This window comes from Meriones unguiculatus, chromosome 4 (genome assembly GCF_030254825.1).
Source record: "Meriones unguiculatus strain TT.TT164.6M chromosome 4, Bangor_MerUng_6.1, whole genome shotgun sequence".
In the NCBI taxonomy this organism is placed as follows: Eukaryota; Metazoa; Chordata; class Mammalia; order Rodentia; family Muridae; genus Meriones; species Meriones unguiculatus.
The window spans coordinates 132,509,082-132,533,031 of NC_083352.1; the positions used below are offsets into that span (position 1 = coordinate 132,509,082).

General features: G+C 45.8%; 1 protein-coding gene across 1 annotated transcript in view; it reads right to left on the reverse strand.

Moving 5' to 3' along the window:
* Nucleotides 1-23,950, reverse strand: part of Slc24a3 (solute carrier family 24 member 3) — a 475,313-nt gene that overhangs the window by 14,850 nt on the left and 436,513 nt on the right. The window contains exons 10-15 of the mRNA XM_021644597.2: nucleotides 22,517-22,650; nucleotides 20,498-20,658; nucleotides 18,832-19,102; nucleotides 11,671-11,837; nucleotides 8,671-8,785; nucleotides 7,502-7,614 (exon numbers count right to left, since the gene is read on the reverse strand). Of these exons, the coding sequence (XP_021500272.2) occupies nucleotides 7,502-7,614; nucleotides 8,671-8,785; nucleotides 11,671-11,837; nucleotides 18,832-19,102; nucleotides 20,498-20,658; nucleotides 22,517-22,650 (961 nt within the window). The remainder of the gene's footprint in view (nucleotides 1-7,501; nucleotides 7,615-8,670; nucleotides 8,786-11,670; nucleotides 11,838-18,831; nucleotides 19,103-20,497; nucleotides 20,659-22,516; nucleotides 22,651-23,950) is intronic.

Here is a 23,950-nt window from a genome sequence, read left to right on the forward strand (position 1 = left end):
TGGACCCATCTTATTAGGGACTCTGTTTTTCTTAAATACATCCTCATCTTATTGTCTGCCGAGGGTACCACCAATAAGCATCCTTTGGTTGTTTCCCTCTTATCTTCACCATGTAGCTGTTAGAAAACTTCATCACTTCTTCCTTTAAAACCTAACTTATTCCCATTTTTATGACAATCAGCTCAAGTCACCAGCATCTTGTCTTCAGCTTCCTGACTTACCCTCCATCTTCCTCTCTTCACTTCTTCCAAGTTATTTCCAAGCAGTATCAAATGAAACCTCAAAATTCAAAGTGAGTTACCTTAGGAAGCCTCAAACCTTTTCCAAAGGCTAACCCAGCATAGAGTGACCATGCCCTTGTCTCTCCCAGCTTATCCTTGCTGACATGCAAGGGCTGGTGTGCAGTGTTTCTGTGCCTTTGGCTCAGCATGTCCTGTTCTCTAGCTTTAGTGCTACAACGGACACAGAGTTTTGGGTCTGGCTGGCGATTTGCTTTAGACAACTGGGCATGAGTAACCTGACTTGATAGAAACATATTGGAAACATGTTTGCAGAGTTGGGCATGACTTCTTTTGTTCCTGCTTTTCATCCTAAGAATGTCTTATGGGCTCACTGGTTCAACTAGAGGAAGAGACGCTTGGAGCTGGGTACTCTGAAGCTTGGAGCCAAGGCCAGATCATTCAAACACTTGTCAACATACCAGCACACAGATGAGGAATATATGTTAACGGATTTATCTACTGACTTTCAGGACCTTTTGTTATACTGCATCATGCTATTTTGTCTCCTATTGGTTTTGCTGCCACCAGTTTTGTCTGGTTCTAGTTCCTTTTCCGTGTAGTTCCCATAATCTTATTTCTTTCTTTACTTTACTTTTTTTTTTTTTTTTAAACAGGGTCTCACTGTGTAGCCCTGACCTGGAACTCACTAGGACGAGGCTGGACTTGAACTCACAGAGATCTGCCTGCATCTGCCTCCTGAACGCTGGAACTAAGGCATGCAGCACCATGCCCAGTTTATAATCTTTGTGAAAGGGCAACATGAGCATATCTTTATCTCTCAAATGCCCTTCACTCTTTCTGTTACCGGGTTTACCACGCTCTTAGCCACGTGGCTGGTCTGTTTTCACTTTCATTCTTGCCACTCACCTTCAACTCTACCCCAACCGTAGGGAAGCCCCTGAGAGGTGTGGAGTTCACCAGCAGGTCAAGACTTCTCACATCTCGGTCTTCTACAAGCTTCCTCCCGCCCCGCTTGGAAAAGTCTTCCCAACATGCTTGCTCAGATAATCCCACTCAGAAGAAATGCTTCTTTCTTACCGGTGTTTCAGGTCCCTGTCTCACACTGCCATGCAAACTGCATGCTTATCCTCAGAAGGGCTAGCACCACATGCTTTGTTTGGAATTATTTGGCTCCTCCCACAGGCTGTCATTCCGGAAGCCCAGGGATTTCTGCCTTGCTTATCATAGCATCTCAGTGCATAGTAGGTATTCAGTTAGTGCTTGCTGCAAGAAAGAATGAAGAGCTGTAAGGTCCTTTTACCTCTGGGGGATTCTGCAGTAAGCTCGGTGCTTCCATGGAGAAAAGGAGAGACCCTCTTCTTCCTTTTACCATTGCTTGTAAGGTTTATTTTATGTTTCTAAGCCCTAGCTCAGGAATGTGAGTTCTCCCTTTATTTCCTGGAGTCTGACTGCTGACTCCCTTGATTCTGTTAAATCTCATGCATATCTGTTAATCACCATAATGGTACAAGAAGCACTCACTGCCCAAACTTTGATTCTTAGGGTTATTTATTCAGGGCGCTTGGGTAACTAGCTGGCTTCTAAACAAATCATGGAGGATAAGACATGTCCAAATCTGTAAATGTGCATTTGTTCCTTACTGTCAAATGTGTGAATCTAATGTCAGGCACAGACCAGATGCCTGGATAGTAATTATCCCATAATTATGACTTGGAAATCCCATCTGAACAAGATGGAAAAATTGCTTTAGAATTGTTGACAGGTCTCTCCAGAGGTTGGGAGAGGCCATTAAACCCACACAGGCTGCTCGCTTCTGATGTCAGAGATGTGGAAAGATGTCCTGAGGTTATTGTCACGCTAAACAGAAGGAGGCCCTTGAGTGTTCTTTCTGAAATGAAGTCTCTCTCTTGGGAACAACTTAGGGTGGAGATGAGGGCAGACCAAATGCTTCTAACAAGTAATTCTTAAGCATGCCTTTCTATGAATCTGTACCACCTTTCCAAGCATCCTGCATTTTCGCACAAAGCCATCTAGTGATGTCCCTGGAACAGACGGACTTGGGGTGCTGACCACTTAAGGAACCCCATGAAAGCTAGGATAGAACAGTGATAGAACAAGGGATTTTCCTCATGAAAGGACCCAGAACATTCCAACCCTGAGACAGAAACCTATGCTAGCAGTGGTTCTCAACCTTCTTTGTGCTGTGCTGAGCCCCAACCACAAGATTATTTTTGTTGCTACTTCATAATTGAATTTTGCTTTATGTACAAACAGTTCTTTTATATGCATATAAATTCATATATATATATATATATATATATATAGCAGTTTCATTTAACTAAATATAAAATTATTATTTAAAAGGCCTTATCCTAAGCACATATTTAAATGAGTCCTGCCTAGTGCATACTAGGCAAACATTATATCAACTGAGCTATAGCCCATCAGCACATGCCTTTAATCCCAGCACTGGGGCAGCAGAGGCAGGTGAATCTCTGAGTTTGAGGCCAGCCTGGTCTGCAGAGCAAGTTCTAGTTCAGCCAAGAGCTACAAAGAGAAACCCTGTTTCAAAAAACAAAACAAAAACAAACAAAAATTATATGAAATTGATTTTAAGAGTTACTTAGAGCATCCTTTCCTTTCTCTTGGTTGGCAAGGCCTTGTAGTTCTCCAAGCAGCAGTTGGAATTCAGATAAAGGCCATCTTTTTGTTTTGTTTTGACTTCCTCATAACTTGGTAAGTAGGAGGAGGGGGAGTTAAAGAATTGGAACAGTCAGGGAGCACTGTGAATACGCTACGGTGGATCTCTGCATCTAGTGCTTAGCTGAGCTAAGGGTGGCTTTCCTGGTTTCCTTGCCAACGAAGACTAATTAGCAGCAGATAGTCACTAATTATTTTCCTAGAGAAGTCATGTTGACTGAAGCGCTCACTCTGTAGACCAGGCTGGCCTTGAACTCACAGAGACCCACCTGCTTCTGTCTCCCTGAGTGCTGGGATTATAGACGTGTGCTACTGTGCCTAGCTATGGTAAGTCATTTTGAGGCCAGAGCTAATTTGTTTGATGCTGAGAAAAGACTGAATGACAGGTGGAGATCCCATTACCATGTATCATTTTCAAAAATAAATGTTAGGCAGGTAGCAGTAGCATTAAATCCCAGCACTTTGGAGGCAGAGACAAGTGGATTTTCATGCATTTGATGCCAACATGATCTACATATTGAATTACAGATCAGCCAAGGCACATAATGAGACTCTGTCTCAAAACAAAAGTTGGGTCAATACTTATTTCTAATGTCAGTTGGAAAGAATATCAAATGATGAGCTCACCCAGGCCTTTGGGTTCCTCTGGGCCTAAGGTTGTCTTACTGTTTATGAAAGGCAAGTGTGAAAGCCTAGGCAAATTAAGATCTAGACATGGGTTCTGCTATATTCAACAGTTTTTTAAATTTTATTTTTACTTTTTACAGTTTTTTCATTTTATATTCTGATTGTAGCGCTCTTCTTCATTTCCCCCCTGGGGCCTACCTTCCCTTCCTCTTCCCCCATCCCCTTCTCCTAGTCCACTGAAAGAGGGAGTCCTCTTCCCCTGCCATCTGATCCTAGTTTATCAAGTCTCATCAGGCCTGCCTGGATTCTCTTCCTCCGTGGCCTGGCAAGGCTGTGTCACCAGGAGGAAGCGATCAAAGAACAGCAACTGAGTTAATGACACAGACAGCCCCTGTTCCTCTTACTGAGGGACCCACATGAGACTGAGCTGCCTATGGGCTACATCTGAGCAGGGGGTCTAGGTCCTCTCCATGCATGATCCTTGGTTGGTGCATCAGTCTCTGCAGGACCCCCTGGGCCCAGATTTTTCAGCTTTGTTGATCTCCTTGTGGAGCTCTTGTTCCCCCCTGGGCCCTTCTCTCCCTCCTACCTTTTCTTCCAGAAGATTCCCTGCAGTCTGCCCAAAGTTTGGCTGTGAGTCTCAGCATCTGCTTTGGTCCCTTGTTGGGTGGAGGACCTCTAAGGTAGGCTCCTGTCCTGTTCCCTCTCTTTCACTACTTCTATCCTGTTTGCCATTCTGAATGAGATTTAAGCATCCTCCCTAGCGGCTTCCTTAGTGTTTAGCTTGTTTAGGTCCGTACACAGTTTTTGTTTGTTTGTTTCCATGGCTTAAGTATGTGCCTGCCACCCTGCTGTGCTTTGAGGAAGCTGAATGTATGAAAGGCAACATTTATCCTCATGAAGCTCCTATGGGGCATAGATACAGGTGGCATGAAGCTGTCTTCCAACCTCAGACAAGACATTTGGCAAATTAAAATATGAGGATAAGCTGTGACAGTGTAGGCTTGTGATTCAGGCATTTAAGAGGCCTAGGCAGGAGGATTTTGGGTTCAAAGCCACCTTGGGTTGCATAGTGAGACATTGACAAAAAGAATTGGAGCTGTATCCCAGCGTAGAGCCCTTACCTAGTATGTACAAGGCCCTGGGTTCACTCTCTAGTGATGCAAAAATAAAGGTTAATTATCTAACTAATTAAAAAGTAATTTAATTATTCTTCTCATCTATATTATTTTATATAATTATTATTCTATATTATTACTCTATAATATTATTTTATATATTATTATTCTATGTAATTATTATTCTATTATTATTATTATTCTATATCATCAGACTTATGTGCAATGCTTAGTGATCTCTAAGCACTATAGGTTGATGGAAAAGGTGTCTGAAGCTTCTCTAAACTGACAGTGAGACTCAGAGCTATGTGAGTGTCCCTGAGCAGCAGGTCGGCCAAGTACCTTCTAGGAAACCCAGATGCTACAATCCTAGGCCACCTTTGAAAATGAAGTTTCTAATGAGATTTTAAGCAAAATGTGTTAGAGCTAACAGGAAGTATAAAAGCAACATGTGAAATATCTGTACAGTGTATCTCAGCTGTCTAAATCAAACTAGAAGGAGAAAATAAGCCAAAATGCTAACAATGGTCTTCTCTGGGCCACGGTATGAATAATTTAAATTTCATCCTCTGAAGCTACAGCTTTAAGATCCATGTGGCTGTATAAACTTAAAGTAATTAAAATGGAATAAAATCAGAAAAAATCCTTCTTCACTTGCGCCAGCCCCACACCTACATGTCACATATGAGCAGGGGCTACCGCATCAGCCAGTGCTGCTGTACTGCATTTGCCGGCAGTGCAGAAGGGTCTGCTCTGATCTCTGAGACACAGGCGTTGTTCGCATCACGAGGGAAAAGAGTATAATAAGGTAAAGGTTCAGGCAGACAAACCCCAGGGTAAAGCTTGCATTGTAAGGGAGTGACAAGCCAGGCTTAATGAGTGAGCTTAAATACAGTCAATACTGTTGTTCCAAGCTTGAGAATGAGAATGAGGAGAATGATGTTAAGAGGGGAGCTGGGCCTGGGTTGCTCAGAAAAGACGCTGGGGAACCCATTCCAGGTGGTGGCCATCAGCTTCTCTTCTCCCTCCTGGGCAGACAGCTAAACAAATGAATAAGACCATTCTTGAAAGGTGGTGGGCAAATGAGATTTATCCGGATGAAGGGATGGGGACCGACCTGACATTTGTCTCCTCCGTGTACTGTCTCCTGTGCCCTTGCTTTCTCTGCACTAGATAGGGTCTCAAAGATAGCAGAGCCACACCATGGAATATGCTGCACACCCCGACTTTCCCTTTGGAAGTATTATAGGAGCTATAGAGTGGGAACGGCTGCTATGGAAATTTATAGGAAATTAGCCATTGCTGGCTTACCCCAGTGAGGGTTTTGAATTGTCTGCGGTGTATTAATAGTACCTAGAGATACCACTCTAACAAATAAAGGAGTAACTTGTCCTGCATGGCGGGTGTTAACACATCAGGCCTCCTGGGAAGCCTCGGCCAATCCTTGCTCTTGGAATGCTTCTGGTTGATGGTGTTTTGTTCACGAGGAATAAAGGGGCAGTCTGGGCACACATGATAATGTACACCCAGGTGGTGAGATTTGATTATCATAGTTATTCTTAGAGTAGAAATGTGCCTGCTGACCAGCCCTCCAGAAATGCTCCATATTCCAGGGGACTCCTTGCTCAAAACAACTCTCACATGTCCCTGCAGGTCACTGCAAGAAAGAGAGAGGGCAGGGCCTGTGCAACCTGGTGGGAAAACCAAACCAAACCAAAACTGGAAGCTTGCACCAGACCTCTCTGGACACTGGATACCCTTATTTTCCTGTTGCCTCTTCTTCCGTGTCCTCTGCTGTAATAAACCTTAGCTGTGGGATATTCTGTTATTGGTTCTTGTCAGTACTCCTGATAGCTCATCAGACTTAAAGATGTTCATGGCGCCCTCAGCAGTGTCTCCCACAGAAGATTTTCCTTCAGGAATACAGAGAAAAAAAATGTTCGACACAGTATGCCTTCTTTTGGTCCTTGTGTATCTTCCTGGCACTTGTCAGTATTTTAGCTTACTTTATCAAACACTGTGAATATGGTTGCTGTGGGTCAATCATAGGAGCTGACTGACAGCAATCCTGCACACTGACCTTCAGAATTTAGGAGGGTTGTTTGGACTTTGGGACAACCCAGTAAACGGCACCTGTTTAAGGTACTACACCTAGATGGCCTCCATCTCGCATCTCTTTTGTACATGCAATCAGATATACTAAATATGCTGTAGATAAACTATAAGCAATCACACGCTAGGTATATTGTAGATATACTGCAAACAATCACACATACTAGGTATATTGTAAATAAACCACAAGCAATCAAACATACTAGGTATATTGTAGATATACTGAAACAAAAATAGACTAGAGGTTATGGCCAACTCTGGTCTACTGACTGGTTCCATATAGCTCATGAGTTTAAGATGATTTTTACATTTTTAAATGTTTGAAAAGAAAGAAGCATAATATAAGACGCCCTGAAAAGATAAACATTCAAATTTCAGTTTCTATACAGTTCTGTGGCTGCTTTTCTGCTACATCAACAGAGTTATTAGCTGTGACAGAGGCCATCTATCCCACCACGCCAGCCTATACTCACATATGTTTGAGAGAGAAACAGATTTTTTGCTGTTTGCTGACCTCTGCTCTAGAGTCTTGTGTGTTTCCACATGTGTGACTTTGCAAAATCTGTACAAGAAGAACTTGTTTCCATCCGAGCATTACTATTTCCATACTCCCTTTACCAGGAGACAACAGTGGCAGAGGCCCCTGGAAACACCATCTGTTCGGTCTGAATTTAGGGAGAAGTGATGGGGAAAACCACTTACATAGGATCCGTAGTCCACAGCCAGAGTCTGCAGAGCCCAGGGAAGACCAAGGCCAATCAGGATGTCAAACACATTGCTCCCAATGGAGTTGGACACGGCCATATCCCCCATCCCTGCAGGGACAAGAGAGCACGAGTGAGGAAGGGGACCTCAACAGGAGGGGCCCACATGGCCTGCTGAGTCTTTGGTATGGCAAGCGGGGTAGTAGTTTGGCTGGACCATGTACTTGATTCTCTCTTAGCCCATCACTTATAAGAAAAATAACATAATAACACAGCGAACCCACATCCTGCTGATTCCTGACTTCAATTCAGATATAGAAATCAAAACAAAAAAATGAAAACAAAATAAACATACACCACATTTAGTTCTAAGAATACGGAAAGTTCTGAGCCACCCTTCCCGAAGGAACAAACCCCAGAGCATACGCATGGCATCACAAGCCTGACAACCTCTGCGCTATAACACTGCTCTCTACCCATCCTACCCTGAATTCACTGCTTCTTAAGAACTGGGTGGCATAAAGTCATGCCGGGGAATCTACAGGACACTGCGCTGAGTTCTGTCGCTGCCACTGTTTAATATAAATGTCTTCCAACATCCACCAGGCACATAAATGAGAGTGGGGCTGGGAAGGGCATCAATGTCAGGAGTGTCCACCTGGTCAGGCAACTTTGAAACAGGGAAGCATCTGTTGCGTGCTGACAACTGACATTTTTTTGGGGTGCTGTGTTATGAGTGAGCTTAATTATGGGGGGGGCGTTGTCTGTCTTTTATAAGCCCTGGTTTCCTTATCCAGGAAATGGAAGCAAAATTGTCTCTACCTCTTGGAGTTGTGGAATGAATAAGGCGTTGCACTTACAGTTGCCTCACTCAGTCCAGGTTAGCATTTTTTTTTCTGTATTTATTATATTTTACAATTAACAGATGATAATAATGAGCAGAAGGGCCATAGGTGCCTGGACACATAGGATCTGTACCCTATGAGGAGTACAGAAGCCTCTTTTACTTACTCCTCTGAGCTTAGGAAGCCTTCTGGCTAACTTGGCATTGAACTTGCCATCACCCATCTTTCCTTCTAGACAGGATCTGCTGACCACTAAGATGCCACCAGGTAGGGAGTCCTTCCTTCCTTCCCTCCATAACCCCAGTGTCCCTGGAGGTCCCACCTTGTCTGGCCACAATGAGGCTGGCCATACAGTCTGGCACGCTGGTTCCGGCAGCCAGGAAGGTGATCCCCATGATGACGTCAGGGATCCCTAGGGTGTAACCGATGATGGTAACCTTGGAGGAAGCAGGAAGAGGCAGTGAGCCAAGGAACGCTGAGCTACCTATACAGGTGGCCTCTGATCAAGAGGCAAAAGTCCTCAATTTGGGCCATCTTGGGGGCAAGGGTGGGGGAAGGGCAGCATCTTTTCTGGATTTAACATAGGATGGCATGAACATCATGTGGATGAGAGCTTCAGGTCTTAGGAGGATGCTTTGACAGAACCTCGGAATGTCAGTGAAAGGTTAATCTATCATTGCTCCTTTCTGGTGATACTTGCACATCAGAAAACTAGATTTTAAGGGGAAAGACAATATTGAAACAAAATATTTGAACTCACTTGGCCCTGAATAATCCAGGCAGCCAGGCTGTCTAAGAATGTGAGCAGCATGCTCACAGATCTGTGATGAGAGTTGCGGAGGCCAGGAAAAGGGATGGCTTCACACCGGGTCTTGTCGGGGAGGGGAGGTCATAACCAGCTTTTCCCATCCTCTCCTCCTGGAACCTGGGGTGATAGCTGATTTTTCTTGTCAACTTGATACACTTGGGAAGTGGAATCACCGCTGAGGAAATTGCCTGCATCAGAATGGCCTGTGGGGGCATTTTCCTGATTGGTAATTAACGGAGGAGGGTCCTGTCCACTGTGGGTAGTGCTATCCCTAGTAGGTGGTCCTAGGATGTCTAAGACCAGTAGCTTTGTGTGGGCCTAGGAGCAAGGCAGTAAGGAGCATTTTTCTATGGCTCCTGCCTCCAAGTTCCTGCTGTGAGTTTCCACCCGACTTCTCTCACAGATGAGCTGGGGTCTGGAAATGTGAGGTGGAAGAAATGCTTTGCCCCCCCCAAGCTGCGTTTGTTCGTGCTGTTTATCACAGCAACAGAAATGGAAGAATACTTGGTAGCTCTGTCATCAGCATTAACTTCTTTATCATAATTGCTGTCTGTCTCTTCAGTACTTAGACACTGGGCTAAATGTTCAGTTTTAACTGTCTTAATTCTCACAACCATCCAGTCTGAGCGCTCTGCTATTCCCCATCCTCAGATGAAGAAACTGAGGAGCAGAGAGGCATCAGTCCAAGTCCCATGCTGCTGGTAGTGGCCGAGAGGACTATTTCAGACAGGCGGGCTCACCTGTAAGGTGGCCTCTCAGTTTACATGGGAGGTGGATTGCAAAGGGCAGGCTGCCATCACCTGAGACACCATTGCTCAGTGATACAGATGAAGCCACAATTATCCCCAAATTCCAAGAGAGATAAACAGAGCAGCAGGGAGCTGTCAAGAGAGATGTGAAAGAGTCAGGATCCATTGACAAGTAGGTAGAAAAAGAGGCCAGTCCTTTGTAAGTGGGCTTAGGGAAATGGGACTTTTAATGCCTGGAACTCTTAGGCCATCCTAGGTGTCACTGTGGTGTCCACCCTTTCTGTAACTTCCTGAGAAAGTGCAAACCACACAGCACAGGGACCTCCTATTCCCACAGCACTCCTAGGCCAGCAGTCAAAGGTCGGGGGATGTGAATTCAATCCATTCAGATCCAAACCACACAAGGCTCTCATTCCATTCACTGCTTAACACAGGGTGGCCTCGGCCTTCTGATGTCTGCCTCCGGGGAGGAAAGCAGGATGCTGCAACACATACTTCTATGTTGTTGTTCTTAAGAGCCTTTGTAAAAACAAAGCTGCAAAATCCTGGCCAAGCCTGGGGTCCTGCAGGAGCATGGCCTGGCTCTGCTGAGATCGGCTCGCTGCCTTCTCACTGCTGGTAGGATGCTTATGGTTCAGCCTAGAGTTCTGAAGAACCGATGGCCTCTGGAAGCTCAGCCGAGGCCTCAGCTTCTTTTACATTATCATTCACTTATCAGGAAGTGAATCCAGATTAGTTGGTTCCATGGATCGTGAACTTCAGACTTTGGGGTCAGGGACAGAAATCCTGGATCAGAGATGACACTCTGTGAGAGTGTCAGTGAGCAGGAAGCCTCTGGCCACAGCACTTCCAGCTTTAAAACCCCGTTTGTCCGTGAGGTTGAGGCCAGGGCTAACTGTGACTTTATCATGCCGGCTTTATAAGTTTGCTATTACCTCCAAAATAATCTTTCCAGAATTTTTTTTTTGAGCTCTAAGTTGAATATAAATTCCTGAATTTATATTGCCCTTCTGTCTAACACCCAAGTGAGGCTAATTTGGATTTGCATAATTTGTCATGGCTTTTAATTTTTGCCCAACTCCAATTCTAATGGATTAGGTTTGCTCCCCAGCTAAAGAATATATAAATGAACTGTCTAGGTTTTCAAACATGACTCTAGGGCAGAAGGAACCTTTTGAGGCCCCTAGCCTAGCCCAACCATTGGCTCATTATTTTAGCTTGGAAGGGACCCTTGAGCAGTCACCTAACGCCACATGTGTGTCCCCTGCCTGCGACTCTACTGCTGTCCCTCCACTAGAGGTGGGGGGTTACCTCTCTTACTCATAAATGCTGGGCTCGGCCATTGAGTGTGGAGAGGAAGTAGCAGCTTGGCAGGTCAGCCCCCAGTGAAGATCCCAGGAGGCACCTAGGGCTTCCATTTACCCATCCTGGGAGAGCACCAGCCCAGAGAAAAAGAGTCAACACTATGGAGTAGCTGCGACCCCAGCCAGCTACCTGAGTCAATGTAAGCCATCCAGGAGCTGGAACGGCATGGCCGAGCTAGTCACAGCCAAGTGTCATTAGATACAGCCGGCCTAAGGAGATGTGAGCAGAATGAACGCGTGTGAGCCTTAAACTGCCGAGCTAAGGTTGGCATGTCACTGACTGCGGCAGTAGCTGGCTGATAGAGCTACCGGGTGTAACTCTAACTCCTGTTCATCTCTGGCTCAGCCTACGTTTCTCTCTCAAGAGACCCAGGAATGCACACGGTTCCTTACATACTCACCATCCACACCATCATGTAGGAGAAGGCTGCGATCCACAGCGTGGAGGAAGCAAATGTCACCATAAACCATTTCTCCCAGTGCGGCTTGTTGCAGTTGGGGACAGTGAAGTACAAGACAAAGCTCAGCGGCCAGGTGAATGCCCATTTCACAGTTTCCAGTTTGCCAGCTGGGGTGGGGGTGGGGGCAAACAAAGAAAAGAAAACATTTAGCTTCATTTCTCTGCTTTGGTGGCCTTCATGCTGCTTTCCCCAGAACTAAGCCTCACCATATATCTCTTTCTATAAAATTTTTTTTTAAGTTTTATTTTATGTGCATTAGAGTGAACGTGTCAGATCCCTTGGAACTGGCATTACAGACAATTGTGAGCTGCCATGTGGATGCTGGGAATTGAACCTGGATCCTTTGGAAGAACAGACAGTGCTCTTAACCACTGAGCCATCTCTCCAGCCCTATAAAATTAAGTGGTTTCCCACTGCCCCTCAAGCCTGGCGAACAAAACCAAAGAGGAAAAGAGAAGTTAATGTTCTGCCCACCTGCAAGTTGGTTCCTTTAAATAACTGAGTCACTGAAAGTAATGCTGGGTTGGAGAGCAAGTGGGAAAGATAAGGAAGGTACTCACAAAAGGGTGGTGTGTGTGTGTGTGTGTGTGTGTGTGTGTGTGTGTGTGTAGGCGTATCCACTAAGTGTTCCCAAACCACAGTGCCAATAGACACAGCGCCGCCTAATGGAAGTTCTTGGTGTTGGATCACAAACCAATGGGGTTTGCAAATAGCACTTGCACACTTAAAAAGTTAAAGGACGAGATGATGGCCTGCCAGTGATACCTGCCTCTACCATCCTGTATTGCCTGAGTACTTTCGTGGGTGACCATCCTGCCATGTAACCTCAGATTTGACAAATATATTAATTAATTTTTTTTGTTTTGTTTTCAACTGTTAATTGGCCTGTGGAAAGAAATACATATGCACTCATGTGCTATCCATGCCAACTGAGATATAGGACACCCCCATCCTCCAGAAAGCTCTCCCCAACCACCACGGATCAGCTTTTGTTGAAGCCCAACCTCAAAGGAATCAATCACTGAGTAGTCCTTCCTTCTGTTACCACATGTGTGTTTTGAGAGTGATTAAAGGGCTGTTAGTTTATTTCCTTTAATGGCCGGGGATGTGCTGACTTTGCTTCTCTGCTCTCCTGGGTTGGGCATTGCACAGTGGCCAGCTGCAGATCATAACAATTCGAGTGCCCATCAATACCCATGCCCGGGTTTTCTGGAGAGCATGGCTTTGGTTTGGCTGAAGATCTGGAGGGGAGCTGCCAAGCCATGAGGTGGGTGCTTTACTTTTTACTTTTTAAAGGAACTAAAAATAGTTTTCAAAAATGATTGAACGATTCCCTATTCCCATCAGAGTCAGGAGGTAATTGCTTACCATGACATTGTGAACAGCGATTAATACAAGACTTAATACAATTAATTTAATATCTTTGAGCCAATGTACAGTCCTGTTTCATATTATGTCTTACTAACCTCTTAACAGTTTGTTTTTTTAACTACATAGAAAAGGTACCTGTCACTTATCAGATGGGTAAGACAGAACAGTCTATAACTAAGCTAAAGTGCGGCTTCCTCGGCAGACAGTGCTGGGGTGCTGCCGCCCTCCGGTTTGGGAGTTGCATCCCTGGGCTGGTTGTTTGTCCGTTTGCAACTTGATACAAGCGAGGGTCGGGTTGCGTGGGAATCAGGGACCTCAGCTGAGAAAATGCTCCCTCAGACTGCCTTGCAAGCAGGCCGGTGGGACATTTTTCTGATTAAGTATTGAGTGGGAGTGCACGCGCTGGGCTCTGCCATCCTTGGATAGCTGCTCCTGGGGTATATAAGAAAGTAGGTTAGGCAAGCTGTGGGGACAAGGCAGGAAGGGCGGTAAGAAATGCCCCTCCAGCTGCCCCCATGGACTCTGCTTTAGTTTCCACCACCAGGTTCCTGTCTTGCTCGAGTTCCTGCTTTGGTTTCTCTTAATGATGGACTCTGATTGGGACATGTAAGCCAAATAAGCCCACTTATCCCCAAGGTGGTTTTGATTTATCACAGTGATAGAAACCATATTAGAACAGCTACACCAACTCAGCACACACTACTTTTATTATTTGTAAAATGTGGGTCCAGGAACAGCAAGCTCATGGCGGTGTTGAGAAGATTAAAGATGAACTGGGTCTCAGTGATCCAGCTGATAGTTTCACCTTTCCCTAGGGGCCCAGGCAGGTCTTAAAATTGTTAAAAATCTATTAAAATGGGTCTTAGTGTCTATGGAGCTCCTACTGTAAGTTTTCCTTCTGGGGTTCATTTTCCTGAATGTAAGTGAAGACAGGGGACAGGGCAAGACAACCTGCCAACTGGCAGCTCCTGGACTCTGTGCTGCCCTGGTTGCCTTGAGCCCTTATGGCAGGCTGTATCAGTTATTCTGACACCCAGATACCTTAAGAAAACACAGTGATCACAGCTGATTGCGTCAGCTCCTGAAGATACAGAGGTTTAGGGCCATTTCAAATAGTTTGCACAGACATTTTTTTAATTTCAGACCTCCCGGAACTTTAGATGATAATGTAGCCATTTCCACCCAGGCCAGAGGGCGGGGGCACATACTGTGGAGAGCCAGCAAAGGACTACTGTGACAGGTACAAACACAAACCTTTCTAATTGCAAATTGGGCTGTGATTGGTGCAAGTGCCTTTATTTGCATGTGAGGAATGCTGTGATTAGAGCAAACACCTCTTCTCTTGCTCTATAAACAGATGAAATGGCTCAGGGAGTTGGCTGGAAGACACCTGCCCATTTGTCTCCTGGTGTTTTAACATTAGGCTCAACAAAAGGCTTCTCTCAAGGGGTCTTTTCTTGCCTATACTCAATCATGTAGGCTGAGCCGGTGACAAGAAGCGGCAGAGACAACAGAGCACCATTGGCAGAGGCATTGATAGTGGAGCAGCCAGCAGGCAAAGATGGTAAGGCAAGAAGCTTCCAGATTGCTGAAGAAGAGGCAGCAGTGTTAGGACTTAGGAACCAAACCTGCTTCTGGGTTGCCTAGCAGCCTACGATGTCATCATGTTTCACTGGCCAGGTGGCCACACCTGGGAGGCGCGGTTACCTTGCCCCTTAAAGGGAGCAACCTGACACGTGGTCTCTCTCTTGCTCCTCCTCTCTTGGTCTCTTCTCTCTTGGCCTCTCTTGGCACTCTGCCCTCTCCCCTTTCTCTGTCGGGATGCCCCCCCCATCATGTCCTGCTCTCCCTTCTCTCTCCCTCTCTCTTTATCTTCATCTAATAAACCTCTTTCATATAAAATCTGTTGTACGCCTAATCGTGATTATTTGATTCATCCCCATCAAGTGGATGAATCTGAGAGTATAGGGACCATGGGACAGAATAGGAATAGAGAGAACAGACCTGATGCTCATGATGGATAGGAAGCTGGAAAGAGCCAGAGAAACTCAAGGCCCTGGTTGCAGAAGAGTCCTTGCAATCTGCCAAGCCCTCAGGCTAAGACACCCAGGCCCGAGAACTGGAGCACTGGATGGTGATAGGGCTGAGAAATCCTGATCTTGATGCCTGCAAGAGAGAGCTGCAAGCCTAAAGGTCGCTACCTGCTTGTTGCTGGTTGCTACTGCCATGCACCACAGAGATACAAGAGTGGCCAAAGACCAGCGCTGGCAAAGCCTCTCCAGGCCTCCCCATGATTCCTCGCCAGGAAGAGCAAAAGGACCCCAGCCAAATGATTGGCAACCTTAGGACAGGAGCAACTTTTTGGTTGGCAACTTTTCAGATTGCCCTAGTCAAAATTTGATAAGTCATTCTTGATTCCTCCCCTTCTTTCATCCTTGGGCCCAAATATGACACCTGCCCAGGGCATTTTCTCCATGGTCAACTCCCTGTTGGTGGTCTGACCTCTGAAAGAAACTCCCACATTAAGGCCTACCTTACCTCTGTGTTTGCTCTTGAAGGCAAAGGGAGAGAGTCTTGAGAACAAAATGAGTTTAGAACATTCCTCTGCTGTCCACCATCTTTAGAGTAACACAGAATCTCCATACCATGACCAATGAAGCCCTGCCTGATTTGGCTCCTGCCTCCCATTTTCACTGCCCTGGCACCACCCACCCATTTTTAATACATCTTAGGCATGCTTTTGCTTCAAGTAAGCTAAAAATATTAATAATACTAGCAATGAAATATTAATAACAATACAACAACTTATGCTATAGTTAGAAATCCCCTCAAAATTGGCCTTAAGAATCTAAGCACAGTCCACTAATGAAGACAAAATATTAAGAAAGAAGGTCCTTTCCTATTGGGTGCTATGCATCCTGTTGATTTAACTTGGGGAAGGTCAAGGGGACAGTGAGACCCTAGAACCTGACTTGATTGCTCATCAAGAAGACGGCAGTTGTACAATCCTCCAAATGTTGCAGGATTCAGAAAAAGGACAGATCTTTGGGTCCCATTTGAATCCTTCAGTTGGGCATGGAGGCTTTAGCCCACCTGGAACTCTGCGGGAATCCCCTTCTGGCATTACATCAGGGGGAGCCAGCCACAGAGAGACAAAGAAACAGATGCCCATTTAAAACAGACCCCCGATCAAAGGTTACAAAGAAGCAAGTGAACAGAAAAAGAAATGACCTCAACTAATATTCCTTGGAAACTGAAAATGAGAAGGAAGATGAGGTCATGACATCGGGACTCTGGGGGGGGGATGGGGCTGATTAGATAAAGCTGTGCACAGTGTGAGCTCCTGCCAGCAACGGCCCAGTCCCCCTCCACTGTTCTCAGCTGTTTGGGTTTGGCACTGAAGGACATGAGCTCACGAAGGCAGCCTCACCGCCATGAAATTGTACAGTCAGAGTGTACATTCTTGTTCCTTAGTAACATCCACCCCAAAAGTAGAAGTACAAAGACTAGTGTCTAAGATACGACGCTGAACCCACGATAATAGCTTTAGTTCCTTGAGCCAAGCAAGCTACACAGAAAGGGGCTTTGAAAATGACTTTGAGGAGGAGTAAAGAAGGATGGTATGCATTTTTCAGCTACCTTTAATGTCTATTTCTGAGTTGGAGCTGAGCTGTTTCCTCTCCTGAGTCAGCAGCATTTCTGGACATTTTTGTTATTTTTTTTTCCTATCACTGTTTGTTCCCAACAGAGCTCTAGGGGATACGTTTATTTGTTCACTTAGAGCATATGTGTTGGGCACTGTCTAAGTCATTTTGTGCCAGGCTAGGACCCAGCAGTGAATTAAAACGCATGCTTCTTCATGGAGGCCATATACTTGTGAAGTCCGTGACAGGGAGGCCCAGCAGGGGTGGCAGGCGTCAAGGCCCTTTCAAAGGCTTTGCTTTGGAGTTCTATTTCTGTCCAAGCTTTTAAGAATGCTTAGATCAGGGAGAGAAAAAAAAGTAGTTGTGCAATGTTTTAGACCAATAGATAAACATTCACATTTGTTCTGATCACATAGAAAACAAGAACACACATACAATAGGAAAAAAAACTCCACCTAGAAAAATACAATTTTATTTTGGTGGATTTCCTTCTAGTGGTTTTTGTCTTGTTTTGTTTTGTTTTATGGAAATTTGTTTACCTACATACATCTCTGTTTGCAAGTAGTAAGGGTTTCTTCATTTAAGAATATATGTGTATTTGCGTGCAGGTGTGTAGCTACACGTACTCTACAGAGGTAGATACAGTGCATGAGAATTTAATGCATATATAAAATGTATTCGTCTATAAATAGTTACATTAATACAAATGCGTATACACATGATGGTCCTAGCGCCTCCTAAGGGTTGGGGATGGAGGCGCAGCGTATACAGACAGCATGGTTTGCTACACAGAGGGTTGTTGGCTCAGGTGGGACAGAGCAAGGTGATGGGAGAATGGAGCTCCATCTCAGGATGGAGTGTGACCATTCAAACCTATGAACTGTGCCTGTAATTTTCCATTTAATATTTTCAGCCTGTGGATGGTGGCTGTGGCTGACCACAATTAAGCTCGAGTGAGTGAAACCACAGAAAGTGAAACCGCAGACAGGGGTATGCAATTTTTTTCCCCTATGGAGACAATCTACGGACAAGTAGTAATTTAGCCTTGGCAGGCACACAGGAATCTGGATGTGTATTCTTTTAATTTAATTTGGTAAGTGCTTATCAACACTCCTGTTTTAGGGAAAGAGTGTGTGGGGGAGGGGATCAGGATCAGTTCTGGTCTGAACTGTGCCCATAGCCTGCCCCTCCCCCATGGATATACGGAGAAGGAAGCACAGCAAGGCCTTGCATCTGAAATCAGCACAGGTCTGGGACTCCAGACTCAGTATCTGCCATTAAATGGCCTTCCAGGTTGATCATAAAACACTTGCTCAGCCAGGCCTTATGCGAGCTCAGTAAGCCCCAGGGAACTGTGCACCCTAGGGAAGACTCGAATGGCTGTGAATGTGAACTGGATCTGTGCAGGCTTCATGAACCTGGCAGAAACTTTGTGAAGGTCTAGCAAGGACACAGACTTCTTTGGTCTTGGCCTTCATTCTCTGCTAATGGGTGGGGGTGGGAGGAATATTAAAGGGCACATGCTCTACCGGCCAAGGTCCTGAAAGCTTTTACGCATCTTGCCTCTCCCCTTCCAGTGTGCCAGGGAGAAACCGTGACCAGTTCCATGGGGTAAGACACCAAGGACTAGCTTTTGCATGGGTCTGTGTCTCCTGTGAAGCTGCTCTGTATTCGGCAGGATGTGAAAGATGCTCCTGAAGAGAGGGAAAGGGGAGGAGGGGAGAACAAAGGGGCAGGGTTTCCATGGCTGTGCCCTCGGGTGCCTCGCTGCCCTGGTGAAGAGGGTCACGTGCGCATTTCTACCTTAGAACTAAAGGTCTGCAGCGTAGCTGAGAGGCTGTGGGAGGAGCTCCCGCCACAGAACACATTTGGCGAAAGTGCTCACCTGTCCACTCTTGCCCACGCAACGCATCTTTGGGCCTTTCCCGACAGAGCCCTGCCCACAGCAGACACCTCATACAAATGTGTTTCTGTTTATCGAGAGGCTCTTTTGTAATTGAATAGTAAAAATATAGCCAAGTGAAGAGCGTCTACTCAAGGATCCCCTGACGTCCCCCTCCCCAAGCCTGAATCAAGGGACTCTTACAGGGAGGATCGAATGGCGTGTAGGGCCCCTCATCATCATCGTCATCCTCCTCTTCCTCTTCATCATTCTCGTTGTTCTCATTGTCTTCGTTCTCGTTCTCTGTCTCGTTGTCAGCCTCAGCAACAATGTCCTCCCTCCGGGTTCCATTCACACCCCTGTCTGGGGCATTGCTGGGCCCGGTTCCGTTCTCCACAGTGTGCTTAATTGGGATTTTGATGGCCACTTCAGATTCCCCGTTGGCATAAGCCCTGCTGTTTATCAATCTTTGTCTCTGAAAATAGAAAGCGATCTGTCACTGTAGTCCGGGGGATGGAACTCACCCAACAACGCTAAGACATGGGCAGGTATGTCTTCCCCAGCACTGACAAGGAGCCAAGTGTTAGGAGATTCCTCAGAGCAATAACAGATTTAGATGATTTCCCTTCTGGATGGAAAAATTAACCTTTTGTGATCCACTGGAAATTTCAAATTTCCTTTGTGAACATTTCTACATCTGGGGTGTACAATTCTTTGACATCTGTACACTGTGACATTATCTTTATTCTCCAGCCCATGGAAACCCTTGTTCCATATTATAGGCATAAGGTTACTGTGTAATTCAAATGCCAATTTCTACCTCTCCCATATCCGGTTGCAAGCCTTTTTCTGAGAATGTCTTGTCTTAACATTGTCTGAACACTGCTCCCTAATTGACCCCTAATACGCCAATAAAGCAGCTTACAGCCAATCACTGAGCAGGGGAGAGAATAGGGCTGGACTTCTTGCCAGCCAGGAGAGGAGGAATTAGAAGAGGGAGTAGGGGATTTAGCTAGGGGATAACGCATTGGAGATGATTAGGAGAGACCAGGAGAGAGAGAGAGAGAGAGAGAGAGAGAGAGAGAGAGAGAGAGCTCAGCAGAAAAGGTACAGACTATAACTATCTCTGAGATGTATGCTGGGAGGAACCAAATTAGCTTAGAGGGTTAAGAATAGAGTAGTAACTGCTCAGTTATTTTGTTGTGAAGCTTATTATTAAACAAACAAAAAGAGTCTCAATTATTTGTGTGATAGCTGGGTTAACAGAGAAACTGAGAAACAAATATAATATTATAACAATTACTGTAACACTTTATTCAAGAAGGCTATGCCACATGCTTGGACTAGTTTGTTAGTGAGGCTGCCACTCCAGGGAAAGACCAAGCCCAGGGACTCTGGCTTGATAACTTTGGCTTAGCTATTTTGATAAAAGTTTATGAGAAGGAGATTTATTCGAATGGAAGAAAACAGATTGCCGTTGGGGACCTAGCTGGTAGCGTCCAGCAAACATGAGATGCAGAGTACAATTCCTAGTTCTCCATCAACTGAGAGTGGTGGCACATGCCGATGGTCCCAGAAAGTTCAAGAGACTCTGGCTACATAGTGAGTGTGAGGCCAGGCTGGGCTATGTGAGACCCTCCCTTAAACAAGGTAAACAGAGGGGACTAGGCTATGTCCCTCAATATGTAGTGAGAAGACGGGAGAGGACTGGGGTAAGAAGGTTCAGTGGGCAAAGATGCTGGGAAATGGCTGAGGGAAAGACTTCTGTTCAACTTTCACCCCAGTACTGCATCTTATAAATCAGGAAGAGTTATCTTTTTTCCTCCCCTTCCCTCCTCTCCCCTCCCCTCCCCTCTTCTTTTCCAGATACCTCATTGATCAACATTCGACTGGCCATGGAGAGCCGGGTCTTGGGAGGAAAGTGGCTTGTGATCATAATTCGAAGGCCAGCCTCAGAGAAAGAAAGCTGGTGTGGGTAGGCCGACAGCAGCTCATCCACCATGATCACTGACGCTTTGCGGTGGAAATTGGCTAGGGAAATGTGAAAGAGAAAATACCATAGCATGCAGCCTGGAAGAGAGGCGTTCATCCATTCATCTTCCCTTTATTTCTTCCCTAGCCCACTCCTTCACACCTTTGCACCTGTTCATCCATCTGTTCACTGGTCCATCCATCCATCCACCTGTCCACCCATCCATCCATCCATTCATCTCTCCACTTCCCTCCTCTTCCCTCCCTTCTCTTCCTCTCTTTCCCCCTTTTCCTTCCTTCTTCCTCACTCCCCTCTCTTCTCCCTTCCCATCATCCTTTCCTCCCTTTTTCTTTCTTTTCTTCCTTCTATCCATCCATTGAATGTTTCAGTGATCAAAATTAGGGGTCACATTTAAGTCATGGGTCATGCTTAATAATTCATTTGAAACCACTTGAGACTGTTCAAACACCACTCATCAATATGGTAGGAATGAGCAGGGTAAGAGAATTCCTCCTTGGCCTCAAAGCGTTATTTTCCCACCACTAAGGTCTAGGTCATAGGGAAGGCCCCGGTAACCTTTGGTAACCCATCATGGCCGTGCACGGCAAACCAGTGCATCGGCAGATGCTGCAGGGCTGACGTGTGTCCCAGGTGGAGGTCCCAGCTGTGGACTCCTGCATCCTGGGAACAGAGTGTACAGGAGTGAGCTGGTCACATCTGAGGACCAGTGTTCAGGAGGAGGCCTCCGATAAGCCTTCCGGGATGTGAAACACACTGTTGCCCGAGCCCCCTCTCTGTGGAAGAGCACTGTACACTCATCACTCACAGGTACCTGGCTGTAGCCCCCTTTAGTACTCACTCCTATTTTCCAGGCCACGAGACCATGACATAGTCTCTCATATCATCACTGTCATCATTACTATCCCCCTCTGCTGTATGGTAAATGCTTTGCCAACCAGGCCATCCCCCCAGGCCCAGCACTAACAGAACTCAGCTCTTCGCCCCCCGGCCCCAACTATAAAAAGTTTCTTTTTATAGTTATAAAGTACTCAGAAGGGAGAAACTAAAAAAAATCCTCCCACAGAATGGTACAAAATAACATTAAAGTCTTTCATTAAAGGTACATAGAGACCTTCAGAAAAATATATCAGATATCTAACTTCAAAATACAATAAATTATCAAGAGAGTCTAAAGTTTGAGATATAGTTGACAATAACTTATACAGTTTCTAATTTACTTTTTGTTGTTTCCCTGCTAAGTGACCATATGGGATGTAGTTCAAGGAGAAAATTAAAAAGAAATTAAATGAAAAATGAAATACATCCATGGCAAAAATTACATGATATTCTTCTACATCCCATATAAACAATGTTATTTATCAGCGAGGACCGTGTTGCTTCCCCTAGCATAATGACAGTTTTGTAAGGGCCTATTAAGTAGAAGAATTACAAAGGTAATTTTCTCTCTCCTTCCGTAGCTTGGAACCCGAGTTAATGTATTCTCAAAGAGAATTTGGATATATGTGCTAATAACTAGCAATGCCTGTCACTATGAAGCATTGTGTTAAGCTTTTCTGCATATCTAACTGACTCACTCATTACAGGAATGATGCCCATTTCTCAAGCTCAGAGAAATGAAGGAACTTTTTTTTATGGTCACACAGCCTTAACACACTATTTCAAAATCCACCTTCTTCTCTCCTGGCCCTGCTGACCCCATGTTCCCACATCCATCTCCTTCCCAGAATGGGTTCCCTGGGCATTTCAGTGGATCCAGGTGTGACCCATGAGGCAGGGCAGGAGAGCCGACTCCTCTCTGTTTGCTTGGGGCCAGCTGGGATGCCAGGCTGTGGCTATATGCTGGGTAGACAGACTCACACTGTGACATCCGTGTTGGATCTAGGATCTGCTATTTACCTTTCTTAAGTAGCACCACGGTTGCGTCACAGTTGCTGCTGTCGTCGATTTCGGCGTTGTTGGCCAACCCATTGACCATGTTCCCAGCACCTTTCGTCCTCCTCTCGAAGCACTGGTGTATGCACGCGTTGTATCTGAGCAGGCAGGAAGTGGAGAGAAGCTGTCAGCAACTGGCCTTTCCTTTTCCTCACTCCACAGCACCCTCTCTGGGCTCTTCCCTTTTGGATACACTTGGCAAGGCCCTGTGCCTGAGCCCCACAGTCTGCGTGCTGCAGCTTGTTGCTTATCTAGACCTGCCTGTCTTTGTCTTCTTGTGGTCAGAGATTTTATTGCTAGACTCTGTTACTGTGTACCCTTCCATCGGGTCCAGTTGGCTTGTGGCTTTATGACAGTATTCTGGGCTCCAGTGCTCTGGAGTGATGGCAGGGAAACACCAAGCTTCTGGCATGCCCTAGTAGACGAGTGGGCGTTGAAGGGAAGCTATGTTCGCAGGCTGCTAGGAAGTTTTTGGCAGGAAAATGTTCTCCCTTTACTCTGAAGTTTCCCAGAGGAATTCTCAGAACACAAGGGTGAGGGCAGGGATAGCAATTATAGAGCACGTTGGGCCTCTAAGTCCCTTACTCAAAGATCTTCATGCTTATTGGCTGTGATATAACCTACTGAACCTGCACCTCTACCCAGCTTGACTTCCAGCCTCCTTCTGGATCTCAGGCTGGGCCAGAAACCACTTAAAACTAGTTTCATTCTCTTCCCTATTCCTTTGGCTTCAGGACAGGAGACCCCCTTCAGTCACCCCCATTGTCTTCTTGTGCCTGGCTTTTCAGTCAGTGCCTCTGTGGGCATTAACTATGGACACTTCATAACCGCGTGTTAGAGACAGGATATGGTGTGGTGGGGATGGGTGCTCTACATTTGAACCTTTTCTTCCATGGACCCCTTCCTGAATTCCCTGGAGCCTTTTAGGCACAAGGGAGAATAGGGAACTAGTCAAGAGTGATAGATGTAGGCTCTGTAAAGGGACACAGGCAGCTAATCCGACAAGATTCTCGGGGTTCCTAAGTGGGATAGAACCCAAACATCGCTGTTTTGTAATATGCGTGAAATGATGGCTCCAGATGCTGAGCATCAATGGCCGCTGCCACCACAGAGGCAACGGTGACCTAGACACACCTCCTGACGGTATAACTCACTGACATGGTTCAACCTGATGCAAATCAAATGCGGACATACAGGACACACAGAGACCAAAAGAACTGGCTTTACTGCACCTTGGAACTGGAATGCAGTAATAATTTCCAAACCATGGGTGTCTTGGGCATGTGCACCCATGTGCATGTGTGTGCGCGCGCGCGCGCGCGCACACACACACACACACACATACACACACTTGCATGCACATTCACACAGAGGCCAAGGGAGTGGCTACAGGCAGAA